This window comes from Stegodyphus dumicola, chromosome 5 (assembly GCF_044657685.1).
Source record: "Stegodyphus dumicola isolate Sdum_Otavi_A_Nest chromosome 5, ASM4465768v1".
NCBI classification, from domain to species: Eukaryota; Metazoa; Arthropoda; class Arachnida; order Araneae; family Eresidae; genus Stegodyphus; species Stegodyphus dumicola.
The window spans coordinates 83,533,160-83,560,416 of NC_140772.1; the positions used below are offsets into that span (position 1 = coordinate 83,533,160).

The window sequence follows — 27,257 nt, forward strand, 5'->3', positions numbered from 1 at the left end:
ATAAAATATTAATGTAATTGTGCCCTCATATCAACTGATGCAGCTATCCTTAGTTTACCATACTTTCAACTATTTCTTTGAAATGAAAATGAATAAGACTGTAAAACCACTGCACGAAAATATTTTCAGCATTGAGTTCCACTGTATTTCTAAATTCAGAATTAACTAAATAAGACAAAATGTCTTATAGCTTGTCAGTCAATCCATCTTTGCAGAAGACAGAGTCAATTTTTCCTTCTGCATGAAATACCAGGAGCTTGATATGAAAGATGTTTCATGTACAAGATTCTTCACATTTTCAGAATGCTATTAATTATGTATTCCTTTCATGTTCAGAGCCCCAGAGTTAACCTGCACAGTTTGGTGGTGATACTTCAGTCAAGTTTCAGCAAAGTAGACTCTCTTGCTGATAATAAATTCTGAGTTATAATCTAGTTTTAAACTACAGCTCTTCATATCTGCAAGATCACAAAACGATCTGCTCCCCAGTATATTAACAAAACTTTAAGATACGAATCTAGAACTCTTTTGTCATCTTTTTAGGCTACAGATGATACTAATATACTACAACTATATTAATTTAGAAGTCAAACAACAGAAACCAGAGTTAGATTTTGATATTTTCACAGGACTTACTGTTTGACTTCTAAATTAATACTTGTTTGGCGTGTTATTGTATCTTAATTATACTCCAACCGATTACATTTAGTCTTCTCATATAGAAAGTGTAGTGTATTGGTGTAGAATCGTGCATGTTTCTCCATTTATTGTGCCAAAAAAAAGGTTTGAATCCCAGTGAGCGTATTGCATGTTTTTCCCGTTTCCAGCATCAAAAAGACCTAATGACTCTATAAATGGCCCTTGAACTAAAAGACGGCGGACGATAATTCATCACCATCAGTATTTGGCGACTGGGTACCTTAATCACTAGTCCAGGGAGAGTATATAAGATAATTTCTCCCACCTTCCAGGTGTAATGATGACATACTCAGTGCATATTCAAGAGGTCCAGATTCGAATCCTAGCTAATGCAATGCACATTTTTCATATTTCCTGCTTCTTCCCCCCCCCCCCGAAAGAAACAACCTAATGACTCTTTAATTTGAATAAGGCAGAGAAACTTTTTAAAACTTTTTTATAACTTTTTAAAATACGTTACATAAATGCTTGCATTTAATGTGTCTCAAAAATTTATTTATTGACATTAATTTATGACATTAATACCACATAAAATTACTTCAAAATTCAATTTAAGAATACTAAATGTTAATTTACTAGTCAATACTAAGTAATTTTGAAGGCATCAGTTTCACTAATTAAAATTTACTCAATTTATGAAATCTACATCTTGCACAGCATTATATGAGTACCAACATGCTGGGGAAAAAATATCCGTAAAACTACAGATGACACAAAAAGGAAATAACTTACGTTATTATTTCCAATAATGGTGATTCTTCATTCCCATTATTTTCTTCCTGCTGATTTGTACTTTGCGTTCTATCACCTTGAGCTCCACATGACTGCAGTTGTCTATTATGAACCTATAAACATTTTTTAAAAAGAATATTTATTCTTTTAGAGTGATTTGTTTAAATATATATGATGTTGCATTAGATATTAATGCAGAACTTAAAAAGCATATACTGTATATTCTGGAGTATAATGCACACTGAAATTACAAAAAATAAGACAAATTTATGGGCGCGCATCATACACCAGACCTAAAACTGATAGATTCAAAAATAAGGTGAGCATACAAATACAAGATTTCTACAAGTACCTAAGGACTTTGTTACATTTATGCTTTGTTTACAAGAAATGCAGAATGAAAAGAAAAATTACTAGAGTCATGATAGGAGTGAAGAAAGAAATTAAAGACAAATACAAAAATAATATTCATGTTTCTGATTTCATTACTCAGGATGATACGGCAAAATCCATGACCTGCATTAGGCTAAAAAATAAAAAAACAAAAGATGCTAATGTTGAAAAATGAGAGACAAACGATTCAAAGATACTTAACGAAGATTACAGATGATTTAAGAAGGTGAACAAATTGCTGCTCATTTGGATAAATTAGTAGATGTTATCTGGCAACAATGTCTGTGACAGCATCATTTGTGAAAAAGGAAGGCTACTGCATGATCATAAAAAAAAATCACCTACACCTAGTACAAGTGCTCATACTGATACTTTCAAAACTAGCAGAGTGCAGATTGACAGCTTCAAGAAAAGAAATGGTATGAACAGCCTCATTAGGCATGGAAAAGCTGTGATGTGAGTCAAAAAGCTGCTGAGGAATTTGTGCAGGGCATTCTCAAGTGTGAAAACATATCTGAAAACAATTTACCATTGAAGTGCCTTCTTATGATAGAAAATTCACCTGATCACATTCCAAGTTTGGCAGATGAATTAATTAAAGGAAGAGTTAGATTTCATCACAATGAAGTTGGTGCCTCTTAAAACGACTTTTCTAACACAGCACATGGTTCAACATGTTATTTTGAATTTCAAAAAACTTTACACCACAGAACTTTTTCAGTGGTGTTCGAGATAATCTCTGACACAGAATTAACAATCAAGATGCTTCTGGAAACATAATTTTAATGCTTTCAGTTGTTTAAATCCTATAGACAAAACCTGACAGCGAATGACTTACAGGACTTTGAATTCATCCTGGAGAAAATGAGTACCAGACTGTGTTCCAGGCACTCTTTAAGTACTCTGGAACTGAAGAAGTTTTCATTATTTATCACATTCTGTCTTTAGCCAATGACTAAGTCAACAATGAAAACATGAAGGAATTATTAGAAGACCATAAAAATGAACTCAGCGGACAAGAATTAGATCACCTTCAGACACAGCATACCTAGGCCCCTCCCCCTAAAAAAATCCTCTATGGAGGAAATGCCTTTAAAAGAAGGAAGAGCAAGCCTAGTTATTTGTTATTTGATTCCTATTATATGATATCCATGAAATTTGTGGATCAAATAACTAAGTTTTTCATAGAATATTATCACCATGATAAGCAGTAGTTAGCCATAGCTGAAATATCGACAATGGTAATGACATGTCTTGCTTTAAGAACATTTTGAAACACAGATAAAAAAATCACATTAAAAAATTTTTAATTAACAATGTGGCCCAGCAATTCTCAAGCAGAGGCGAGTTGTGTTTAGAGGGGGGGGGGAAGAAAGAAAGAAAACCTCCAGAAAGACAGTAACTACCAGATGTTTTTTTTTTTTTTTTTTTTTTTTTTTTTTTTTTTTTTTTTTGAGAAATGGAAAGTTATAATAAAGGCTGAAATAATAAACGATTGGGTAATTTACATAATAATAATTGCACATATCTTTGAAGAATAATTTTCTTTATGTATTTGGTTTCTTTCTTCAATGTGTTTCCTTTTAATTTTAGAATTTTTGGATTTAATTAAGGATTTCTGTTATTCTAAAAAACACTAAATGCATTTAGAATGTACAGAAAAAGCGGGTAATTTTATTTCTTTAGTAATATGAACATTGAGAAGAAATATGAAATATATATGGTAAAGGCCGGTTACAGAGCAGGTGTGGCAGAATTTTTAGAATTTAGTGACACACAGAACAACAAAATATAGAAATGGCAAAACTTTTAGAATTTAGAGCAGGCATTGGAAGCAGAATTTAGATAGACACTAGGCAGCAGAATTTAGGATACACAGAGATTGCATCAGGTGGGAAAATGCATAGCACCAGCTTTGTGTACAATGCATTTAGACACATTAGATGAATCTTTTAAATTGTAAGTTTTCAATTTCTTTATTAATAAAAAAATCTCTTTCTATAATGCCTGCCCAAGTGATAAGATTAGAAGCATTTTTGATATTTTCCATGCTTTTGTCTAGTGAAAAGTAGAGAAAATAAAGGGAAGATAAACATGTTAAGAAAAAAGATTCTAGTATCAGGAGTAAAACATTCAAATATTATGTTTCCATTGTTCTTCCAGATGTTCTAAAAAAAGTAAGAAATTCATCGCAAACTTCCTGTAAAATGTATCCATTACGTGTTGATATGTTGATACCATGGAAACATTTTTCATTTTGTCACATATTTCTCGAATCTTCTAGAATTGTGAGTCTATAAATCTTGCCTTCAAATCCTTCTAAACTTTCCATGCTGCAATGTCAAAAATACTAAAGAAAAATTATCCCAATCAGTTCTGTAACAGCAAAAAGCCAGAAATATTTTGAAAAAAAAAGGGGGGGGGGAAGGAAAAAGTGTAAAATTAATTTTATAGAGAAAACTGATGCATATTCTGAGAATTTTGAATAATCTGAGACAATAACATGGGGAAAATGCTTACTATGAAAAAATTTAAAAGAAGACATTTTAATTAATTACATAGCTAATTTTGTTTTATAAGCTATAGACCTTGTTTATTTTTCAGATTTAAAATATTGTATAATATGTTGCCAAAATGAAACTTTATAATATGACAGCGAAAAATACAAATGTTTTATTTTAATGTTATTTTTTAAATATAATTCTAATATATTACCATTATTTTAATGAAATTTATCAATGTTATGATGTTTTAAAAAAATTACCGAAAAATTCTCAGATCTCGGAATTAAAAATTTTCTACAGAAACTGATCTTAAAATCGCCAAAATGTTGACAAGTTGTCAAATTTAGAACCATTTAATAAAAGAATTCACAACCCCAAAAGCGAAAAGTTGTTTAAGAGTTCTTTATTAGAAAAAATGAATTTCGAAATGATTATGTTTCACTTCTTGCTTAGAAACTTGAGTATCCCATCATTTATATTAGAAATAGAAACAAATTATAACCTATGAACCCACTAAAAAGATAACCATATACGTCAGTGAATTGCCAAAAATATTCCTCCAAAATGCTAATTCACACTCAAAATGGCAGTCGTATAAACAGAGGGAAAATTCAGATGATTAAAGTTAAGGACCTTCTACTGATTTTGTCCAAAATTAAGGACTTTTAAAGACCAAAAATTGATTTAAAAAAATTTAAGGACTTTTAAGGACTCTTAAGGACCATACGAACCCTGGTCATGTTGTTTACATAAAAACCGCCAGCACGACCAGCGAACTTGCACACATTGCCCTTAGCTTGAGTGCAAAGATGTTCAAATATTTGTGCAGAAATTTTTCTGTTTTAATGAATAGTTGTGTTAACATATAAATGTGTTAATGAATAGGTGTGTTAACAAAGTTGTGTTTTAGTGAAGTGTCTGAAGCGTTTTTGTGTTTTAGTGAAGTGTCATGTTTTTGAAGATTATTTACCATGCCATAACCCACACACCATAAGTTCAATCACTTTTTCAAGGTACTGCATACAGTAATATATTCTAATGTTATACCATACAATAAGCCATAGTTTACAAGTCAATATTGAAATTACAATTAAGAGCTGGCTGATAAACAGACCATCTTATTGCATTAAAGTTTTCATTCATTAGTGGGGGGGGGCAACAGCATATTTTCAGAGCATTAAAACTTTTGAAAACATTCGAACAACATCCACAGAATTCTCAGAGGGAAAGATGTTATGACATAGTACTCTAAAATCACACATTATAAGCAGTTTATTATCCCTAACAATAACAGTAGTACAGTTAAATACCGAAAATCCGCGGACCTGAAATCCGCGTTGCCTCTCAAAATATAAACATTCAGTTTATAGGTTCCTGAAACCACAACATTGATTATGAAATATCAAAGAAAAAATACTTACTGAATAATGACGTCATAATAACCGAATAATAATGAGTCATGACAGAAATACCAAATTATTGACATCATGATAAAAGTTTTTTTCCCCTCTAATCTGCATTGAGGTATAAAAACAGATGGTTCACTAAACTCTTCTTTCAAGTTCACGATTCACGTTGTTGTATTTTCTGAGCTTTGTTATTTCATGAGATTATTTAGTACTGCCTTTTTTTTTAATCCGGATATTTTTAATCCGGATTTTGTGGATAAATTAAGAATATTTTAAATTTCAGCCCTTTTTAATAGAATGACAGATAAGAAACGCACTCATGATTTTACTACTTGCAACGTTGAAAAATGTAAACACGTTGCATTGACGGTAATGCAAAAGTTCAAATTCTGCAAAAGATGGAGGCAGGTGCTACTCCTCGGCTTAGAGCAGAATCGCATGGAATTGCGACTCGATTGTGTACGATATACGGAAAAATAAAGAAAAGCTGTTGAAATTTTACAGCAACAGTGATTCTAGCCCCAGAATCCGAAACTGGAAATCTTCGCATGAGGTGAAATTGGCAAACCTCGATCCTGTGTACATATAATACAATGAACAATATAATCAATTTATATATGTAATAATAATTTAATGCATATACTAAGTTATTGTAATAATGTATATAATAAGTTAATTAAATGTATCTAATACGCCTTATTTATTTTGCACTTTTAGTCTGAATATTACGATTTATACTTTCTGTTCGGAAATACGCACAACCTCTGGTCCCAAGCTTTGCAGATTTTTGGACTTCCTACTGTATCAGCAGGCTGTATCTGAAGTTCCTTGCATACATGATAATTGAATTATTTGCATGCATTTCCTAGCAATCTATTTATTGTGAAATTATTTTTTAATGTTAAATTATAGCAATAGGTTATATTTAAATTAAACTGTATCATTTTAAAACTGAATTTAGCAAACTAAAAACTAGAAAGATGACAATAATGTTAAAGATAAATGATCACAACTAAAAGATAAATATTGGGCCATATAAAAAAGTCTCCGAGGTTTTTTGGTACATTTTTGAACAAAAATTTTCTTAAGTTAAAATCAATTTTAATTACATACATACAGTTAAAATCAATTTTAATTACGTACATACAGTTAAAATCAATTTTAATCACGTACATACTGACCATTATTATCTATGACCTTTTGCCATTTTTCGGGTAGCTTCATACAACCCATCAGTGTAGAACTTCTGCGGTTTATTGTTGAAAAACTTGGCCAAGTGATTTTCAACGTCACTTCGATTGACCAATTTTTTACCATCAAGAGAGTTTTGCAGAGACTGAAACAAATATGGTAGTCAGACGGTGCAAGGTCCAGGCTATACAGTGGATGCATCAAAACTTCCCAACCAAGTTCCATCGGTCAATTTGTTCCAAGTCATCAAAGATGTGTGTGGCTATGCATTGTCATTATGGAACACAACTCTCTTTCAGTTGGCCAATTCTGGTTGCTCTTTCTGGATTGGTTGGTTCAAATGATAGAGTTGTGCAAAATACAGGGCTGATTTGATGGTTTCACCAGGTTGCAGCAGCTTATAATAGACAGTTCCTTTCCAATCCCACCAAACACTCAACATAACCATTTTTGGTGACCATCCAGGATTTGAAGTCATTTGAGGAAGGTCACCAGACTTTGACCATGACTGCTTGAGACTAATATTCTCGTATTTCACCCATTTCCATTTTTCATTGCCTGTAATAATTCACTCCAAAAATGGTTCCATTTCATTATGTTTCAGCACCATTTCCCTGATGGTAATTCTGTCAATCAAATTTCTTTGCGTTAATTCATGTGGCACCCAAACATCAAGCTTCTTTTGTAGCCTGTTCTTTTGAAATGATTCCAAACTGTTAAGCGGTTGATTTTTAGTGCCTCTGCTATTTCCTGACAACTTGTGTACTGGTCTTGCTCCACCAGTTGCAAAATTTCATCGACCTTTTTCCTAGAGCGAGGTGCGTCTTTGACATCGAAATTTCCAGAACAGAACCGAGCAAATCACTCCTGGGTCCTGCGTTCACTCACAGCATTCTCACCGTACACTTCACAAAATTTTCAGCATGTTATTATTTTTTAGAGTAAAAAAGCATAGCATATTTCTTTCACTTATGTTCAAATTAATATAACTTTTTACACGAGCAACAAATTAGAAAATGGTCATGTTCATTTGAGACAATCAGGTGAGTGTTACCATACATATAGGCATCAATATCATCTAGTGGCAAAAAAAAACACAGAGACTTTTTATATTACCCAATATTAGAAAAGTAAAACGACACGTTTTTATATATTATGCACTGCATATCACATGATTTAAATATCAAAATTTAATAAAAAAAACATTCATTTGTTAGTAAACTGAAATTCTTTCTTACCTCATGCATGTATAAAGCACTAAGACTCATATCTGCAGCTCTTATTTGAATAGGGTTCAAATCATTAGGTAAAGAACAAACTTCTCCAACTTCACCATTCACATTTATACCACAAAGACTGAAAGATATATTTAACAAGATGGTTAAAAAGCTTGACTAAATGAATCATAATAAAATGAAAATGAAAATTTAGATTTAGTATTTAAGTTTAAATACCTGTAATGCTTATATTCCAGAAATATCATGAAGTAATATAACTAAAGTTTTAATATTGCTTTAAAATTTATAAAGAAAATGACACTTTTAATCTACAGATATTGTTTTATATTTTTTGTATAAGATATAATTTTATATGCTTATATGTAATACCAGGTTCAAATACAGAACTCTGTTACATTATCATATGTATTTTCCATGAATTTATATTTACATTAGCAAATATGTTTTACTACTCAAAACTTATTCTGATTAAAAAAGGATATAAAAAAACTTTGTATTCAAAACTTCTTCTAATTACAGGATAAAGTAAAATTTGATATTTCAAAACTGATTTTAAATATATTATATTCACTAGCAGTAAATGTTCAGCCCTCAAGGAATTTTACTTCTGAGTCTGACTAAATAGATATATTGAGTACAGACAATGGACTAAAAAAAAAAAAAAAAAAAAAAGAAGATATTTGATTAAAAATTTTCTCAATAAAGTCAAGACTTAACTTATGGAAAGAAAGGAACAATTTACTTGTAAATACATTATTTTCACTTTATTTTGCTGTTGATTTGATTCTTTTGATTAAATGAATTTTAAAAGGTTTCCATAAAGGGGAACACTTCTGATTTGTAATTGCTTGAACCATCTAATACTTTCAATTCACAGATACTTAAAGGGTAAATAATCTTCTTCTTCCTTTCTTGTGAACTGAATTTAAAGTTTTTATCTTCAACAATAAGAATAATAGTATTTGAACACATACTCATAATGCTCCTTGTGTTAGCAAAAAGAACCTTCACAAATTAGATTCTTTACAAGCATTAATTATCTCTGCTTTTTCTTTTAATGTCTGCTTATCACATATTTCTTGAGAGGGGAAAAAAAACTATCAAAAAGAAAAACATATCTACATAGAATTAACTAATAAATTAAAAGCTTAAAAAATATAACTGATTTAACTTTTCCTTAGTAGATTCAAAATCTATGCACACAAAAAAATTATTAAAATCTTTTTTTTTAAGTTTGAAATATCACGCTAGTTCTACAATGAACTGATTTATAACATTTCACAGGAAGCAGTGAGAGGATAGGCTGGATGATTCAATATTTCCAAAAGCAACAACAACAAAAAACAAACAAAAAAATCATTTCTTAAAGAGCTGAATAATTAATTTTTGGGAGGGAATTCTAGGAATAAGGTATTTCAAATTCTGATTCTGACACTGACCACTGATTTACATGTAGTCAAAATCTCAGACATGAAAAAATTTTGAAAACCAATTTTATTATAAAGGAGAATACCAGAATAAAAATAAAAGCTCAAAAATACACAATACGAAGAGTTTTCCATTTGAATAGTAATTATACATTTTTACAATTGATATTAAGAGTTTCTATGCAAAAACAAGCAATTCAGCCATCAGGCAATAAGCAGATTTTAGTGCACAAATCTGAAAGTTTACTTTTGGTCCCACTCAGCAAACAGGCACTGAAGATGCAGAAACTGACTTAATTCACTATTCTGCTAAGTTTTCAAATATGAGCAAATATGGCTGCTCCATTAGCAGTACCTTAACCGAAGAACATAAGAACAACATAATTCAATCATTTTTAAAGAAAAACATGCACAATTTACCAACATAAAAGAATAAAAAAACTGAGTTCACTGATCCAAGTAACAGAGCAGATTTTTATATACTTCTGGTGCAGCCGATTATAACCAAAAAGGGAGATGCACAACTACATGATATAGCAGTCCTATATACAAAATTTCAACATACTGAGGCCATTTGTTTTTGAGTTATGCAAGATACGTACATACGTACCATGCAGGTAGAAAGTAAGAGGATTGGCCCTAACTGGTTTACCTCGTGTACTGCCTTGAAGCAGTGGCTCACCCCCTTATTGGAGACCACAACATTCAGTGACTTGCCATTAAGATCAATGGGCTCTGACATGATCGGTGGTAAACATTTTGTAATCACATTGTAAATATATGTATACATTTTCTTTTTCTACAATATTTCAGATTCTTAAGTATGTGAAAAGAATACATTTTATGACAACATTTCATTCTGAATGGAATTAAATGCTATACTTTTCCAAAAACAGTTTGCTCAGAACAGTTTAATTTGAATGAAACATTTTCACAAATCTTCGTTAATTACATTAGAAAGAAATTTTAAGGTAATTCGATTTTATTCAATTAATGAGTACAAAAATTAAGATAAAAATTTATTGTATTATTAGTATTAAAATTACACATTATTTCTTTTCTATTTACATAGCTTCTTCCTGAAATACTTTCTCAATATGTGGTGATTTTAGCTTCTGAGGCACCCTTTAAATCAAAAATCAAAGTCACTTTATAATTAATACTCTGTTCGGTTCACTTCAAATTAGCATTAACTTATCAGCATATCTGTCTACATATTTATTAATTTTGATGTGGATTACAGGATTTCGTGGTAATTTTATTTTCAGTTACAATATGTAAACCCAAAGTTATGTAACCAAAAATATATAACCGCAATTTTTCAATTATAAAAATATAAAATGACGAGTTTAAAATGAGAAACTATGAATCCACTTCTCTAAAATTTTTTAAAAAGTACGTTAGATAATATTATGTGGAAGCCAAAAATGTACTATATTTAAAACATTTAGATATTTGGAACACAAAATAAAAGTAGTGATATCGAAAGAAAGGGTCATAAGGAGCTTGAGGTTTAAAAAAGTTCGTTATATTTTTTCCATATTTTAAACGTACCTTGAGGTATTTTTCATTCTTTATGCATAATATTGTTATTAAAATCTATACTTCTGTAGTCTAGTAGCTTAGAATTTTATAAAACAAATTCATAATCAAAATCGCTGTTGCAAGTTATTGAAAAATAACCAAGATGTGATTTTTGCATAAATGCTACTACATTATATAAACTGCTATTAGCCTCCCAATAATGAATGTGTTTTTTTATGCAGAAGTGACCCTGCTTTCCGATTTATGTGGAACTGTCCTGTGCGAAATACTAGCAAAGCGCTGTCAAGAATGCTCTGAATGTAAACAAAAAACACACCCTCTGGAGATCAAAGCTTGAAAGCTCTGCTTGAGTTGTAGTGCGGGCTTGGCGCTTCCTCTTATTCCTATCTCCATGATATGAACATATAGATATTACGAAAAACTCTTTTCTGATCCATTTTACGATACGTCTCCGGAAAAAGAATCCTTTTTTCTGTCCTTACGTACACTCCCCCCCCCCGGATTGACTCAGGCAAACGCCTGAGAAGTACTGGTTAGGATCTGTACCTAGGCAGTCTCAACCACGGGGGTGTATAATTTGACTTCACAGGACTAGAACCCGAGTATTGTACTCAGGTTGGTTCAGGCTTGGCAGGGACCGTACTGGTACTGTCATGTCTGTTCCTTCGGCTGTGGTGGAGCTATATGGTACATTTGTTGACTGAGATCCCGGGGGTTTGACCCCATTCAGTTCTCGTGGCGGGGGCTGACAAAGCGAACAGAGCACCTGCCTACAATGTGGTTTTTGCCGATGGACTGGTGCCCAGAGGCAAGGTGACAGAGTATCAAAATAGCAACGTTTTTGTTCTGCCCAATGCTTAGTAAAAGCCGGGCGGAGACTGTGGGGGTTGAGCCCGCGAGAACGAGATCCCACAGGCATTGGATATCTCAAACTCTGAATGGGTCCCGTATAATGAGGATCTGGTACAGAGGTCCCTCGCCAGGTGTGCCTGTCCTTACGTACAATGTCTCTTAAACACACTGTTAAATTGCATTCAACAACCATGAAAATGTATATTTTCATTGAAATACCATAACCGAAATTTTTCGTGGTTACAATACTTCCTCTACTTCATACAAGGAAGTAAAAAAATCTGAAAACTTTAATATTTTATATAACTAGGATTCGTATTTAAACCACTTTATATCATTCACACTTAGACCACATAAAATTCAATTCAGCAGCAATATCACAAAATATTTAAAATCAGCATATCTTTAGAATTTTCAAGAGACAGTCTTATGTGCTGGAGATGAAGATTTTTTTTTTTTTTTTCCCACAGTGTTGCTATCACCTGCTTTGAAATTGTTGAGTTTGGCAATCAAAAATTCATTAAAATTTTACAAAATATGAAATAGAAAATAAAACAAATTCCAAATTTGGGCTTCCAGGTGCTCATCTGGGTGCAGGATTACATTATTCAAAGTTTGATGGCTCTTAGTACCGTCATTTTTGCACAATGTGAGAAACATACATACATTCATGCAGAGTTTTCATTATTTAATTTCTTTAAATACAATACACTGTGATTATATTGGATGGCAACAATTTAAAAAGTAATATGCCATTTATAGTGAACCAACATGAAATGTTATTTCGAGATTAATAGCCGTTTCTGAGCTAATGTTCCTTTGGGCTTTAAGAAAATAAACAATAATGCAAATTTATTTTAACATGACTGTCAGCAGACAGTTTTGTTTTTTGTTAAAAAAGAATCTGAAATTTCAGCTTCGTAACACTAAATATCCTGCTTGAATTTGACAATCAACATATTCTTAATAGTTTGAATTATCAAACAGCAGCAGATCTGAACCTTACCTTTTTTTTTATAATACTACAAATGCACTTAAACTCTACATTATTCTGAAGTATGGTGAATAAAGCTCTCAAAAACCTAGTAAACCTATCATATTAAGGAATTTCATCTTCTGTACACATATTCCCATAAAATCAAACATTACATCCATATCAGTATCTTCAGACAGTAACAGATTATTTTATCCACCTTTTCTTGTGTACAAATGAGAATTTATCCACGAAATACTGCGTCCTATTAAGAGAACTATCACTTTTTTAAGTTAACATTTTCTGCATGATGGAATATTTCATTTTCCAGTTGGAAATTTCTGATAATGTGATTACATGCAATTTCAAAATACTACAAAGAAGGGAAAAAAAAAAATTTCAGTATGTTTTATTTTTTTTTTTAGTAATTCCCAAGTACAGTTTCCAATACCCAAATCTTTAAGCCCTCCTCCTAAATGTTTGACAAATTTAATAAGTCTTGCAAAAAGTTTATCTTAAGCATTTTCTGCAGTATATGAATCTTTGATGATGTAGACTGCATTACATTTAATTCTTTAAGACCATATTAGTTTACTACACTAAACAAAAATAAAAATTACACAAAAAATTGTTGTACTTTCTGATTATGCACACCTCCATCCAAAAATTTTTATTAAGCTAGTATGCAAAAGGCAGTAAGACATTTTGAAAATGCCATAAAAGAACAATACCTTTTATTCATAAAATTGTTTTTGAGGGAGGTGTATGTGCTGTTGTTCTTCCAATGTGCAAAAAGATTTGTTTCACTTGAAAAAACATTAAAAAAAAAAAAAAAAAAAAAACCTGCTCAGATTTGCCATTGCATATATTTTGTTCTCCCCACCTGCCCAACGACCTGTATTTATCTGAAGAAACATCAGAAAATTGCACAAATTCTGATCATGAAATTCAATTGCTTAAGAAGTACAACTTCATGAAATACGATTTGCATTTTCTACTGTTGGGCAAAATGTCATATTTCTATATACAAGCAACACTCTCTCTTCATCAGCTGACAAATGTGATGATCCCATTTACTAGACAAGACCCCCCCCCCCCGAAAAAAAATTAAACTACTAAATTTGAAGGTGGGCATTTCCACTCATCTACTACATGCACACACATACCTAAGTTGCCATATAAATATAATTTGATGATATCACAGGCTGCTTCTTTCACTGACATAGTGCATTCACTATGTCAGTATGACATTTCAAGAGCATGTATATTTTTCAAGAGCTGTGGAAAATCAGAAAGAACTTATTTTGTTTTTAAATCAGATGGAAGGGGGGGCGACTTCATTCCCTTTCATTCTCTTTGGAGCAAGTTTATCATGACAGGCTTTCTTGTTTTGATCAACACTCATGACTTACTAAAAAAAAATTAAGTGCGTCCCTTCTGCTCATTTAGCCTTTAAATGCTCTTTTAAGGGAAAGCTATTGGGTGTAGATAATCAGAAAGAACCTATTTCAAGTCAGTTGAAAGGAAAAAAAAAAAAAAATTCTTCAACACATATGCATGTGTACACACTTATGCACACACACAAACAAAAAAATTCTTCATTCTTCTTTTGCAAGATTTCTTCCTTTTCTTTCATACTTTCTTTGAAGCAAGTTCTTCATGATGGGCTTTCTTGTCTTTATCAATAGTTCTAACTTGTTGCTTAATTTTACTTAATGGAAAAAAAAAAAAAAAAATTAAAGTGTATCTCCTTGCTCAAATTAGCCTTTTTAATTGCCCTTTCATGAAATGTGTACATACTTTAATATTTTTCAAATTTCTTTCCCATGAAGTTGCTAGAAGTTTTTAAACACTTTTGTTTAACTCTTTCAAGTAACAGAATATATCCAATAACTTTTGATCCATGTTTACCAGTTAAGTAGCAGTAGCTTTTTCTTCTGCTAAATTTATTAAGTGACATAGGCCACCCATAATGATTACTTTGTTTTCTTTTTTTGGTGTTTTCCGCAAAGGTTGCCACACATTTTCTATAAGCAGACAAAAGTGCATTATCCGCACAAAAAGAAACAGAGTCTGATATCAAAATATTTAATTTACTCAGTTTATTAATAATCATCCTTGAAATATTTTGACCAGTTGATCCACCAATTAAATTAGAAAGATACAAAGTAGCTCTTTTTACTTGATACTTTGCTTGATTCCAATAAACTGTGACAACTGGAAATAACCAGGAATCACTTTCACTGCTTCCATCAACAGACAAGCAGAAGGCAAATTTTTGAAAATAGTTAGCAGATTTTTAGGTTAACATGTGCCATCTTACTAAGAAAGACAAAAGTTTTCATTTTAGCATATAAATATTTCTTTGCAATATTTGAATCAGGAAGCATCTTCCTAAAAAGTGGACGGAAATGATCAGCAACATCCAAAGCAATATTGTGTGGCTTGACAAAATTTTGCTTAACAGCTACTAAAAAAGTGCTAAACATGGCAATTAGGTATTTTAACACAATTAAATGGGAAGCTATATGCTTTATTTCCATATAATTTTATAAACTTTAATAGCATTACAATAAGGTAAATATACTTGAAAAAGCTGTGAAGAAATTGACATCTGATCTCACTCTGAAGTAATAAAATGGGAATTAATCACCAATTCTTGCAATGCAGAGTATAAGAATAAGGATGTGATGAAATGCTCCAATATTCCTTCTTCCTAGGGGAAAAAAGGGGGGTTGTTTGATCATGCAGTGAAGAACAACAGTAAGTCCAAAGTCAAAAGTTGACGATGGACTTGCAGAGACCATAAGGTTTGTTGTAGCAGGAGATGTGAAAAATATGCAATGCCCTTGCCAGGGATCAAACTCCAAACCTTCCAATTACTAGCTGGATGTGCTTTCTAATTAAACTACACAGGCATGTGGCAGGAAGGAGAAATTACCTTGCACGGTTACTATCCTTAATCAAGTGATCCGACAATAATCACAAAGTTTAATAAAATTATTTGTCAAAAACCTAGCAATAACTTTCATATTTCAACATTTTTTGGCATTTTTATAAAAATAATGTCAAATTCATTAAGGGGCAGGGAGAAAAAAAGATTTTGCATGTAAAATCATAAAATAATAGTTTTAATTATGAAATAAGAGAACGTAAATAATAAATTAAATAAGTTAGTAAAAATTATGAAAAATTTGTAAAAATCAGTACACTGGCAACTGCATACCACACAAAGGCAATCAGAATTCAAAGAAGGAGTACTTTATTTGAAATAATTTTCTTATCAAATGTTATGAAAATAAATATAAAATTAAAAGTAACACACAACTAAAGAATTTAGTAAGTAATAGCAATGGCAAATACTTAAAAAAAAACAGGTATTTTTTCATTAAAGCCATACAGCTTGGTGCTTTATTTGTTTGTTTTATTGCACTTCCTGGGCATTTCCAGTTTGGTTTGATTTCTTTCTGGTAATGATTGTTTTACAAACACTGCTCACATACATACATTTTTCATTTAATTTTATGACTATTGTTATTTTTATATGGACCTCTTTCCAGTGGAATGCTAGTGGAATTAATATTATTTTTTATTTTAATTTTGCATATTTAGTAGTTGAATAGGCAATAAATATACCTTCCTTTATTCTGCATTTGTTTTTATGGTACTTCTGTATATTAGTGCAACAATCTTGGCAAATTTTAGGAAAGAAACACAATAATGACCTTATTGTTATATTTTATGCTTTAACTAGGTTTTCAAAACAATCAATTCATTTACTTAAAAGTGGGTTTTCATTTCTTTTGTTCTGGTGGAAATTTTGAAGTCAACATGTTGAGAAGATATTTGAGGTTTTATGATTTTTTGGTAATATACTTTATTTCTGCATAGAATTTACTGCAGTTTCTTTTTCTGTAGCCAAATCTCAGAAACACATACTTAAAATCAATTTTAAGACAGAAAATAATCATGCTGTTTATAAAAATACATTAAAATTTAAATAAAAAAAAGAATGCGTATGAAAATAGCAATGTTGGTTATTAAAACTAATAAACTTAGCAGAAGAGAAGAAAATTTGATACAATAAATAAAATAAATACACAAATAAACACACACACACACACACACACACACACACACACACAAAAAAAAAAAAAATCTAAAAGGTTTCATATTTTAAATTATGTTAAAGGGGTGCTTTTTTTTAATATTTTGTCTGTTACCTTTATTTATTAAATGTAACTTTCTTCGCACTTAAACCATAAAATTCAGTTCACTAACAATATTGCAAAATAGTTTTAAATTGAGCATATCTTTAGAATTTCCAATACAGAGTCTCGCACATTGGAGATAAAAATGTTTTTTCTGTACAACGTTGCCATTGCTAACTTTGAAATTGTTAATCAAAAATTCATTAAAGTTTTACAAAATATGAAACCGATAATAAAACAAATTCCAAATTTCAATTTGGTCTTCCACATATTTTCACTTTCTTCCATATTCGTAGGAGGATTACGTCATCCAAAATTCGATGGCTTTATGTACCGGTGTTTTATCACAATGCGAAAAATATACACACATTTACGCAGATTTTTCATTATTTAATTTCTTCAAACATAATGACATAATATAACATAACATAAACATAACATAATTTGGCGACAACAGTTTGAAAAGTGAAATGGACATTTATAGAGAACCAACGCAAAATCACAAAATGAAAACAATAGTCCTTCAGAGACAAAGCCCCTTTGGACTAAAAAAAAAAAAAAAATTCTGGGGGGTTTTACTATCAAGTTGAAAAAGTTGAAGAAAGACACTAAAATGCATCAATATGGTACCCAAAATTAACGGTATGGCTGTAACTGCAAGTAAAAAGTATGAATAAAAATAACAAAATGAAGTACAAAATATCACATCAAAATTCCAACTCACCCAGTTAAAAGACCTCCTTCTACAAGATAGGGGGGTCCTTCTGCACAAGTTACTCCAGTGATTGGTATTCTTTCTGAAGAAACTCCGTAATTAATAAAACTATTAGGACCTGGATGACTCTGGTGAGCAGATTGATGAAGACTATTCACTAAACTTGCATACTGCAAAAACAAAATATGTTTTTCAACCGAGCATGATATAAATGTATTAATTAATGGAAATACAAATATAATTTTTTCACATTACTTTGTATCAAATTCCTGTCATCGCTTTTTAGCATATGAACGCAGTTTTAAGAGGATTTATTTAGGTATTTTAGTTTTTTGAGTAAATGATACTACATTTTTAAAATGAATTAAAAAATTTTTCACAGATTAACTAATATTATATTTAAAGACCTGGGTAAACGGAATTATGAAAAACTGCAGATCAATGACATAAGACTGAGATTCCAGTAGTAACGAACAAAGCAGTGATATTTGTACAGTGTTTAACAAAATGAGAAATTACGACTAAATTAGTATTAAAATATGAACTATCACAACGCTATTATGACCCTAATTTGCAACAACCTTAAACAATGGATGCATTTCACTAAAAGTAACACGAATACTGCTTGATATATCTACATCAGAAAGAACACAATAACTTATTCATTTGTTGATCGATTTAGAAATAGTGGTTTCATCTTCCAGGATGGCACTGTGCAGCAATAAATAGACAATTTATTTCAAAATACTGTAAACTGACTGGAATGGAGATTTCAATGACTTGCACTAGTAATTGAGATTCAATGACTTGTAATTTGCAATAAATCTTTTAAATTAAATTTATCAATTACTACACATAATTTAAATATATAACCCACATACTTCAAATTTCAAAATTATTCTGTAAGGAATCTGTGCAGATAGCTTTCCTTTATTTAATTGTAAAACAAGTTTTAAAATAATTTCATAATTTTAACAGCTTTTTTCTAAAAGCAATGTGTCATGTTTATAATAAATAAAGAGAAACTGCAGAAAGCAGCTGTTCTATTTTATTATGGGATGCTGAAATAAATTTAATAATGACTTAAGAGCAAATTTTACTTATTAAGTTTTTATTTAATAGATAGATAAATAAAATTCATATCACATTACTGCACATGAAAGTTTTCAGCAATTAGCATCTGAATCAATTTTGAAACTACTATTTGTTGATGAAACTTGCGTTATTCCTCCTCTCCTTCCCCAAGGCGAAGAAGCTTTTAATGACATATTACAGGCAAGGAAAAAAGGATCGCAGTGATAATGTATTTATAATTTTACACAGTATGACATCCCTACCTCCCATACATATATATATATATATATTGTTGCGTGCATAACAGTTCGTAATAGATTGAATGCTCACAGTTCCGATGACAGGGTGATAAAATTTATTTTATCAAAACACACACCTCAGAGATCTGGAACTTTCCACAAAAAATGTCATAAAACTCTTCACTATATCACAGAATACAATCCATGGTTACACTTCAAACTACTATAAACACTGAACACAAAAGAATGCAAAGCGCTTCTAAAAGGCAAAACTCTCCAAAGTCGCTCTGAACTAACAATTACAACAAGAGAGCAAATACTCTTTCCAGTACTATATAATTTTCACCTGACTGCCAATATATTTCTAGTATTTTCTGCTTCTTGAAATTACTGGAAGCCAATAAGTGGGCCAAATTATAGTTACAGCTAATATAGTAATCAATTACATTTATTCAATTACAATACTTATGGTGATACAAGGATCAGACCAAAATGTTGCCAAATGGGTGCCAGGTTTGCCAACTATTGGCATTTTCTCGCCAAATTTGGTGAAACACATGTGGAAAACTTGCCAGCTTGGCAATACGTCACCAAATTACCAAAATACCCATTTATTCAATTTTAAATAGACTTGCCCCTGTATTGTATTCTTACTCTTCTGAGAAGCATCACTCCTTTAGATTTTCATGTTACACTGTACAAAAGAAATACAATAATTTCACATATAATTTCACTGAAATTATCTACCTAAGTAGAGAATTCATAACACCATAAAACCCCTTAACTCTATTTTAATTAGCTATTTTCCCTTTGCATCCTAAAAATAGTGCCTGCTTATAATAAATAGCTTTAAGCTGCATCATTTTGAAATAAATCCATGTCATATAATTCTTGCAAAATGCTGATGATGCAGATACATAGTGCTTTAAACAATAACAATTTTAAATTTCAGAACTGAAACTCGCTATTAAACAATGAGGTAACTACAACTAAAAACCACTATGAACCAAACTTTCAATTTGAATGTATCACATTTTCTCTCTCACTTCCATCCTGGCAACCTGCTGCAGCTATTTTTTTTAACTTCACTGAAATTAATTGTTATGAAGATGTAGAAAAGACACAAATGTGATGAACAACATGTATAGAGATAGTGGCCTTACAATGTGTAATTCATAATATTAAGAATAAATTCCTTGAGAATAAAGAAATATTAAAATTCACTATGGCTAAAACTACTTTCTTTATACATTTATATAACTTTAATCTCCAAGTATTTCAGTGAGATTATTTCTTATACATAATATATACATATAATTTACTCTGTAATGTATCATTCAAGACCTGGTTATTTTCCTAAATCAAGAAAATATAAAATACTTAATTTCAAATCTGTATACTTACTTGAATTCCCAAAGATGACAATGAGTTAAGTGAATTGTAAAATGGATTTCCAATATTAGTACACTGCTCTCTTGCAACATTAACTGGAAATATATATAATAAATAGTTAAATTTAACAAATATTCTCTATTTGTATCAAGCTAACATAAATTTAAAATTTAATTAAGAAATTATTTATATATCCCAAATTAATGATTCAATAAAAATTTACCTTGCTCTTTAAAATCCTGTATAAACATATTTGAAGATGGAGGAGGCTGCCAGTGTGGATTCATTAACTGAAATTAAAATTTTCATAATTCAGTTAAAAGAAATCATAGTTGGAAGGCATATAACCATTTATATATATATTTTACTTGCTGCTGCTAATTAATTACAAAAGGAAACTAGCTGTCCCATAAAAAAAATTACCAATACTGTAAATGTGCAGATGATTTTAAAATGTACATGTTTTAAAAACTGCTTTTTTATATATGTAATATAGTAAAAAAATTATAGTAAAAAATTCTTATAGTAAAAAATTCTTCAATTCAACTGCCAATGTCTACTGTAACAAATAACTTGCTTTCTAATAATATGAGAAAAGTTTTTTTTTCTTTCTTTCAAGCTGATCACCTACATTATAAATCATAATTTTTGGCTACATGTATAAATTAAAACATTTTCATTAGTAATTGGAACAATGTTTCTGTGATATGAGTGAATGGTTCAAGTAACAGTACTATTTAATTTAACAGCACATACTTTCCTATCCACCATTTTTGGTGAACAAAAACTATCCCAAACAGTGCGATTAAGTGTCAAATGATAAACATGACATTACACAATTATAAGATCTTTACCTTACTTTTAGATAATTCAGCTTGATGATCCAGTTCGATTTTTGTAAAGGATATAAATTAATTGCAGTTCGTTTCACACTTCTATTAGAATAACTAATGTAAGTCTCACCTATATCTATTTATATTTTTTATATATTATATCCATAATCTATATCTGTTGGATTATCTAACTCAGTGGTTCTCAAATCATTTTGCTCCATGTATCCCTTTCATCATCACTAAGAAATCATTTACCCCTTTTCAAAACTCGAAAAATGCATTCTAAACATTTATTTAGATTTACATTATTTTTCACTGTTTTATAAAAATTAAACAAAAAAAGTACAGAAAATGTTGATAAATACCGAAACTTAAATACATTTTTATATACATAAACTAAAACTAAGTGCTAAATAAAAGGTTGACTGCATTCCGTCCCAGGTGAGGACCATGGATCTAACTGATTAGAGAACAACTTGATTCTTCAAACTTCTACTAGTATGAATGGCATAAATTTGGTAGGAACAGCATCCAATTTTATGACAATTGAGAAAGTACTAAAGTATTATTAAAATTTATCTTACATATAAAGTGAATCCAATGAATGTCTGGATTTTTTCTAGCTAACCCAAAAATGAAAGTTTTAAAGTTTAGTAATAACTATTTCATAATGAACAATGTGAACCTTATATATTGTGACGGAAGTTAACATTAACAGCTATTTTCTTGCACTGCACTGTTCAAGGTGGCATCCAGCTGTTTGTCTCAAGTGCAGGACTAAAATAAGGTTGTATAGAAATAGAGTCATGAAATTTTTTGTAAAAAGACAGTTGAAACTTGCTGACAGTCATCTCTAGATTGTCAAGCATTTTAAAGGACAGACAAACAGTAGCACATTCAACTTCTGACTTCCATGAAATTCATCATACTCCAAAGGTCAGCTGGAAAATGGTATAACAAGTGAATTCGTAAAGCTTCTGAACATGAGTACTACTCTGCAATACTTTCTGATAAAGTTTAGATGGTCATTCATAAGAAACATAATGGAATTGTCCAATGAAAAACAGTCATTCTGCAAATGACAACACCAAAACCAAGGCATTGATGAGTTGTAATGAATGCCAATCCTGACTTACTCTGAGCGATTTTCACCTTTCTGGCTCTATGAGAAATATTTAAAAGCAAAATGTTGCTGTTGATGAAGTGATTTGAGCAGTTTCCAACAATTCCAAGGCACAACCAACCAATTTCTGTATTGCTGAAATACAGAAACTCATAGCTAAATACAGAGAACATTTGCAGTGCTATATAAAAAAAATAACATATAATTTCAATTTAATATGGTCATTCTGAAATTCAAATCAGACCATTTATTAGTTTGTCTTACATAGTTTAAGTCCTACAATAAACTTTTGAAGGTAGGAAAAAATAAAATGAAGCATCTAGTAAAAAGTAAAGTCACCCAGAGTTCTAAAATGATAATTCATTCTGTTGTAAAACATTTAGCTACAAAATACACACTTATAAATAAAAATTACTCAAAATTACTAACCTGATCTAGATTGAAATAATATTTTCTTATGATAAAAATAGAATTTGTAAAATTATTAAGCACCATTGTTCAATTACATTAATACACAAAATAATAATTTTAAAACATTCAGCTTAATTTTTAGACCATTTTTTATGTAATAAATGAAACTACTAATTATATTTAAAATTCTAGTAATATAAAGAAAGCAAACTTAATAGCTAACAGTTCTACTTTGCTTTTAAATACAAAATTCAGGAAGATGGCATGATAGACATGTACCCTCTTTATAATTTTGTTTGATTAATTAAAAATAATTATTCAGATTTAAACCAATATGATAAAAAATTATCATTAAATAGTAATGCTATTACATGGAACATTTCAAGAGAAATCTAATACATAAATAAATTTTCCTTTACAATAATTAGCAGATTAATTACTATGCCTTTGATTTTTTAAATTTTAAGCACAAAGAGTCAAGTGCCAAGGAACAGCTATTCCTTTACTTTCACTGGCAAAAACTGTTATTTGAAAAAATTACACAGAACAAGGTTAGTTCTTCAAATAAAAATAACGACCTTTTTTTCTGGTTATTTAGAAGTCAAACTTTTTCTGTTATTAAGGTTTTTATCTTAATGAATACAAAATTAAAACTTAAATTTAAATTAGCAATAAATATTAAAAAAAATTGCTGAAATTAACTATACCGTAAAATGAATCAAAGAAAGTTCAGTTTTCCCATCTTCTGCTTGTTGGTACTGATCTGCTTTAGTATGCCCTTGACTCAGCCACTGAAATATAAAAAATTAGAAACAATTTTTGGGATAAAATTGAAAATGTATTTCTAAACTAACAGCAACTTTAAATATAAACTGTAAGTGTAATGATTAATTACTTATTCTGTACTTTAGAGAGATTGATGATTAGATGATGCACTAATATAAAAATAATACTCAAACCTATTTGATTTTTGCACATTTTAACATCATTATTGCATATACATAACCATTCCACTATATTTAAAATGTTTCCATCTTTGAAATAGTTGAATAAAAATTTCCATAGTAAAAAATACACATAATAAATTGGTCATTCTTATAATTCTAAACTACTTCTTAAAAAAAACTAAACATATTACAGGTCATTTTGAATTCCAACCATTATAGCATAGATCTTTCTTTCTCAGTTGCTACAAAATAATAAGTATATTAGCACATTACAGAATATAAAGAATTTAACTGCACCATGAAGTGCCAAATGTTAGAAATGAAATACTTTAATATTTTGAACTTTTAGGTTGTACTATATATATTAAGCATCAAATACATTCCCTTATAGGAAGAAAAATGGCAAAGTCTCACCTGAATTTTTTTTTTTTTTTTTTCCATGTTTTGAAATCCAAAACAAATCTTCAGTGGAATTAATACATACTATTGAAATATATATATATATATATATAATTTTGAATCCCATAAATACTCAGTGCCAAACTAATCATTAAGAAATTATGAGAAGTTAACTGGTTGTAACAAAAGTTTTCTTCGGCCCAGAAACTTGATGCCCGCGAGTCCAAAAACAGATCAACCTCGTTTTGGACATCTTGTACAGAATGGAAGATAGCACCAGCAAGATGGAGCTGCAGGTATGTAAAAATGTAGAAGTCCAAAGGAACGGTGTTGGGGCTATATGGTGTGTATGGCAAAATATCCTATTCAAATCTGTACTGAGTCCAAGTGGGTAGACAGTCTAGTGAATGCAGACACATGTGGTCTTGCATAATCTTGATGGAACATTACCTTTTAGTGCCGGAACTCAATTCGATGTTTTTCCTTAATAGCAGCATCAGCACAGACTAGCATCTCACTGCACACCTTACTTTACCTTTTTCTAGATATTCTTTGTGGATAATAACACAGCAATCCCACAAGATACAAGGCATGATATTTTTGTTACTCATACTGCACTTTGCGACACTGCCACGGGCTCATCAGGCACAGACCAACCAACTTTTCGCCTGTGTTGTTGAAGTAAATCCACTTTTCTTTACAAATGACTAATCTGGTTCAGAATTTTGTCCTTGTGCTGATATTTGTGCAGATTAGCGCAGGCCTAAACATGTCTGTCCTTGCCTACTTGAGTCAGATGATGCAGCACCCAGTGATTGAATTCCTATGTCAAGTTTATGCGATGCATAGCATGACTAATGGACATGCCACTAACATTAAATTCCTTAGCAAGATTTCGAGTGGTTGCATACTGATCTTCTTCCACAAGTTCAAGCAGTCGGGCCTCATCAACTGATCAGTATGATGGTAAGAGTGCTCTGCTTCTTGAATATCATAGTCCTTGTTTTCAAACTTTCGGTAGCAAATTTTCACAGTGTCATATGATACAATATTAGCACCTAAAGATGTACACATGATTTGGAGATATTCTGTAGCTGAATTTTTGCAACAGAACAGGAAATAAATCATGGTTCTATTCTGGTAGCATGATAGTTCCATTTCAGACACATTTTACTTAATGATAATGATATTTTTTTGCAAATTTCAGAACACATTATTCTAAAGCGACGCTCTTTCTTTCAAATGCCAAAAATAATTTGACAAAATATGATTTAACACAGCAACGCAAATTGTTTGCGCAGATGATATTTGCGATGGCGGGAAGCTTTCTTAAAAACCGATACTTTCACAATTTTAATTCACAGATGGGTAACTTAACCTTTGTGAATGTAATAACTTATTACATTCACAAATTATATTACTACTTACAAACTAAAGGGGGGACATTTTTAAGGAGATGGGAATGATACTGTAAAAAATAAACAAAATTAGTTGAAGAGAGAAATCACTTACTTGAAAGAGAAATTTTTAAAAAACGCTTAATTGTTAAAAACAGAGTTTTAAAACTTAATTTTTTTTTTCTGACCAAAACAGGCAATAATTAACATACGTATTGCGTACAGGTACATGGAGTAAAAAAAAGGGGAGACAGTTCTATATCTCCCGTTCTACTGGGCCAACTGACAAAATTCAAATTGTGTTTCCTATGTCTCAAAAGCGAAAGCGCACTGAGGGGGGGGGGGGGGGTTTGATGGCACTCTGCAGAATAATTTCAATACTTTTTTCAGATTTAAAGTGATACAATTGTTTATTGTTCTCAATGCAATGGTTTATTTGTTGAATCTTCAGGAGGAGCTAATGAATAAAAACAAGAGTTAAATTTCCAAAATTTTAATGCGGCAAAAAAAGGGGGGACAAGCTTATATCTCCCAAATCTACTGGGCCGATTGTCAAAATTCAAATTTAGTTTTTCATGTCTCGAAAGCACGACTTAGGATATATATTAGATTTATATATAGCATTGTTCTAACATAGGTATTTTGACACAAAATCAGACTTTTCTAAAATAACATGGCAATTTTTTTTTCCACATTTCGATTCTATGACTCAATCATGCCTAGATATTAAATTTTGTACAATTTGGTGTGATATTTATGGAGAAATTAAAAAATTTATCTTGGCACAATTTTTTCAGGTTGTGCCCAGAAAAATTCATTTGGTGAACTTCTTAATATATCACAACCTATTTTCCTTTCCTTTCCATTGCGCACGGACAGGAAAAAAAGTCACAGTGTTCCTAGCTTTTTACATTGTGCATAAGCGGAAAAAAAAGTCACATTGTTTCTACTTTCAAATAACTTTAACAAAGTGCCTAAACCACATTTGATGTTATTGTCACTCTCAACAAATATGCCAAATTTCAAAACGCACCAATATATAAATTCATCTATATCTTCGGAAATTTTGAATAAAAAATTGTAATTTTTTGCATGCATGCTTAAATACACATACAGTTTTGCACGCACGCTTAAATACATATACAGTACAAAGTCTTTAATCAGGACTCGTTGAGACTTCATCGATTCCGGATTAGGGGTCTTTCCGGATTATAGATCATCAATTTAAATCTGGTAAGATGCCATGCAGAAATTATAAAATTAAAAATATGACATCGTAATTTATGAAATAACGAGCAATTATGTTCTAAAGGGTATCAAAATTTACAAAAAAAAAAAAAGCTTAATATTTATTTGTTTACTTTATTAAACATTTTTTTTTTCAATGTAAGTTGTTTAAGTTGCTTCGTTTTATGTACTAATATTTTCTCTTTAATTCTATAAACAGACATAATTTCTTACAAATTTCCGCTGTTCAAGTCTTGAAATTGCTGTGCCGAGAATACCGACTAACTTGTCAATCGAAATTTTTTCGTTTTCACTAACCTCTCTGT

At 30.7% G+C, this 27,257-nt stretch overlaps 1 protein-coding gene across 1 annotated transcript in view; it reads right to left on the minus strand.

The window, feature by feature from the left end:
* Atg9 (autophagy-related protein 9) overlaps window positions 1-27,257 on the minus strand; it is a 176,581-nt gene that overhangs the window by 20,735 nt on the left and 128,589 nt on the right. The window contains exons 16-21 of the mRNA XM_085816830.1: window positions 23,669-23,752; window positions 20,818-20,884; window positions 20,607-20,689; window positions 17,899-18,059; window positions 8,167-8,284; window positions 1,432-1,544 (exon numbers count right to left, since the gene is read on the minus strand). Coding sequence (XP_085672956.1) covers window positions 1,432-1,544; window positions 8,167-8,284; window positions 17,899-18,059; window positions 20,607-20,689; window positions 20,818-20,884; window positions 23,669-23,752 — 626 coding nt within the window. The remainder of the gene's footprint in view (window positions 1-1,431; window positions 1,545-8,166; window positions 8,285-17,898; window positions 18,060-20,606; window positions 20,690-20,817; window positions 20,885-23,668; window positions 23,753-27,257) is intronic.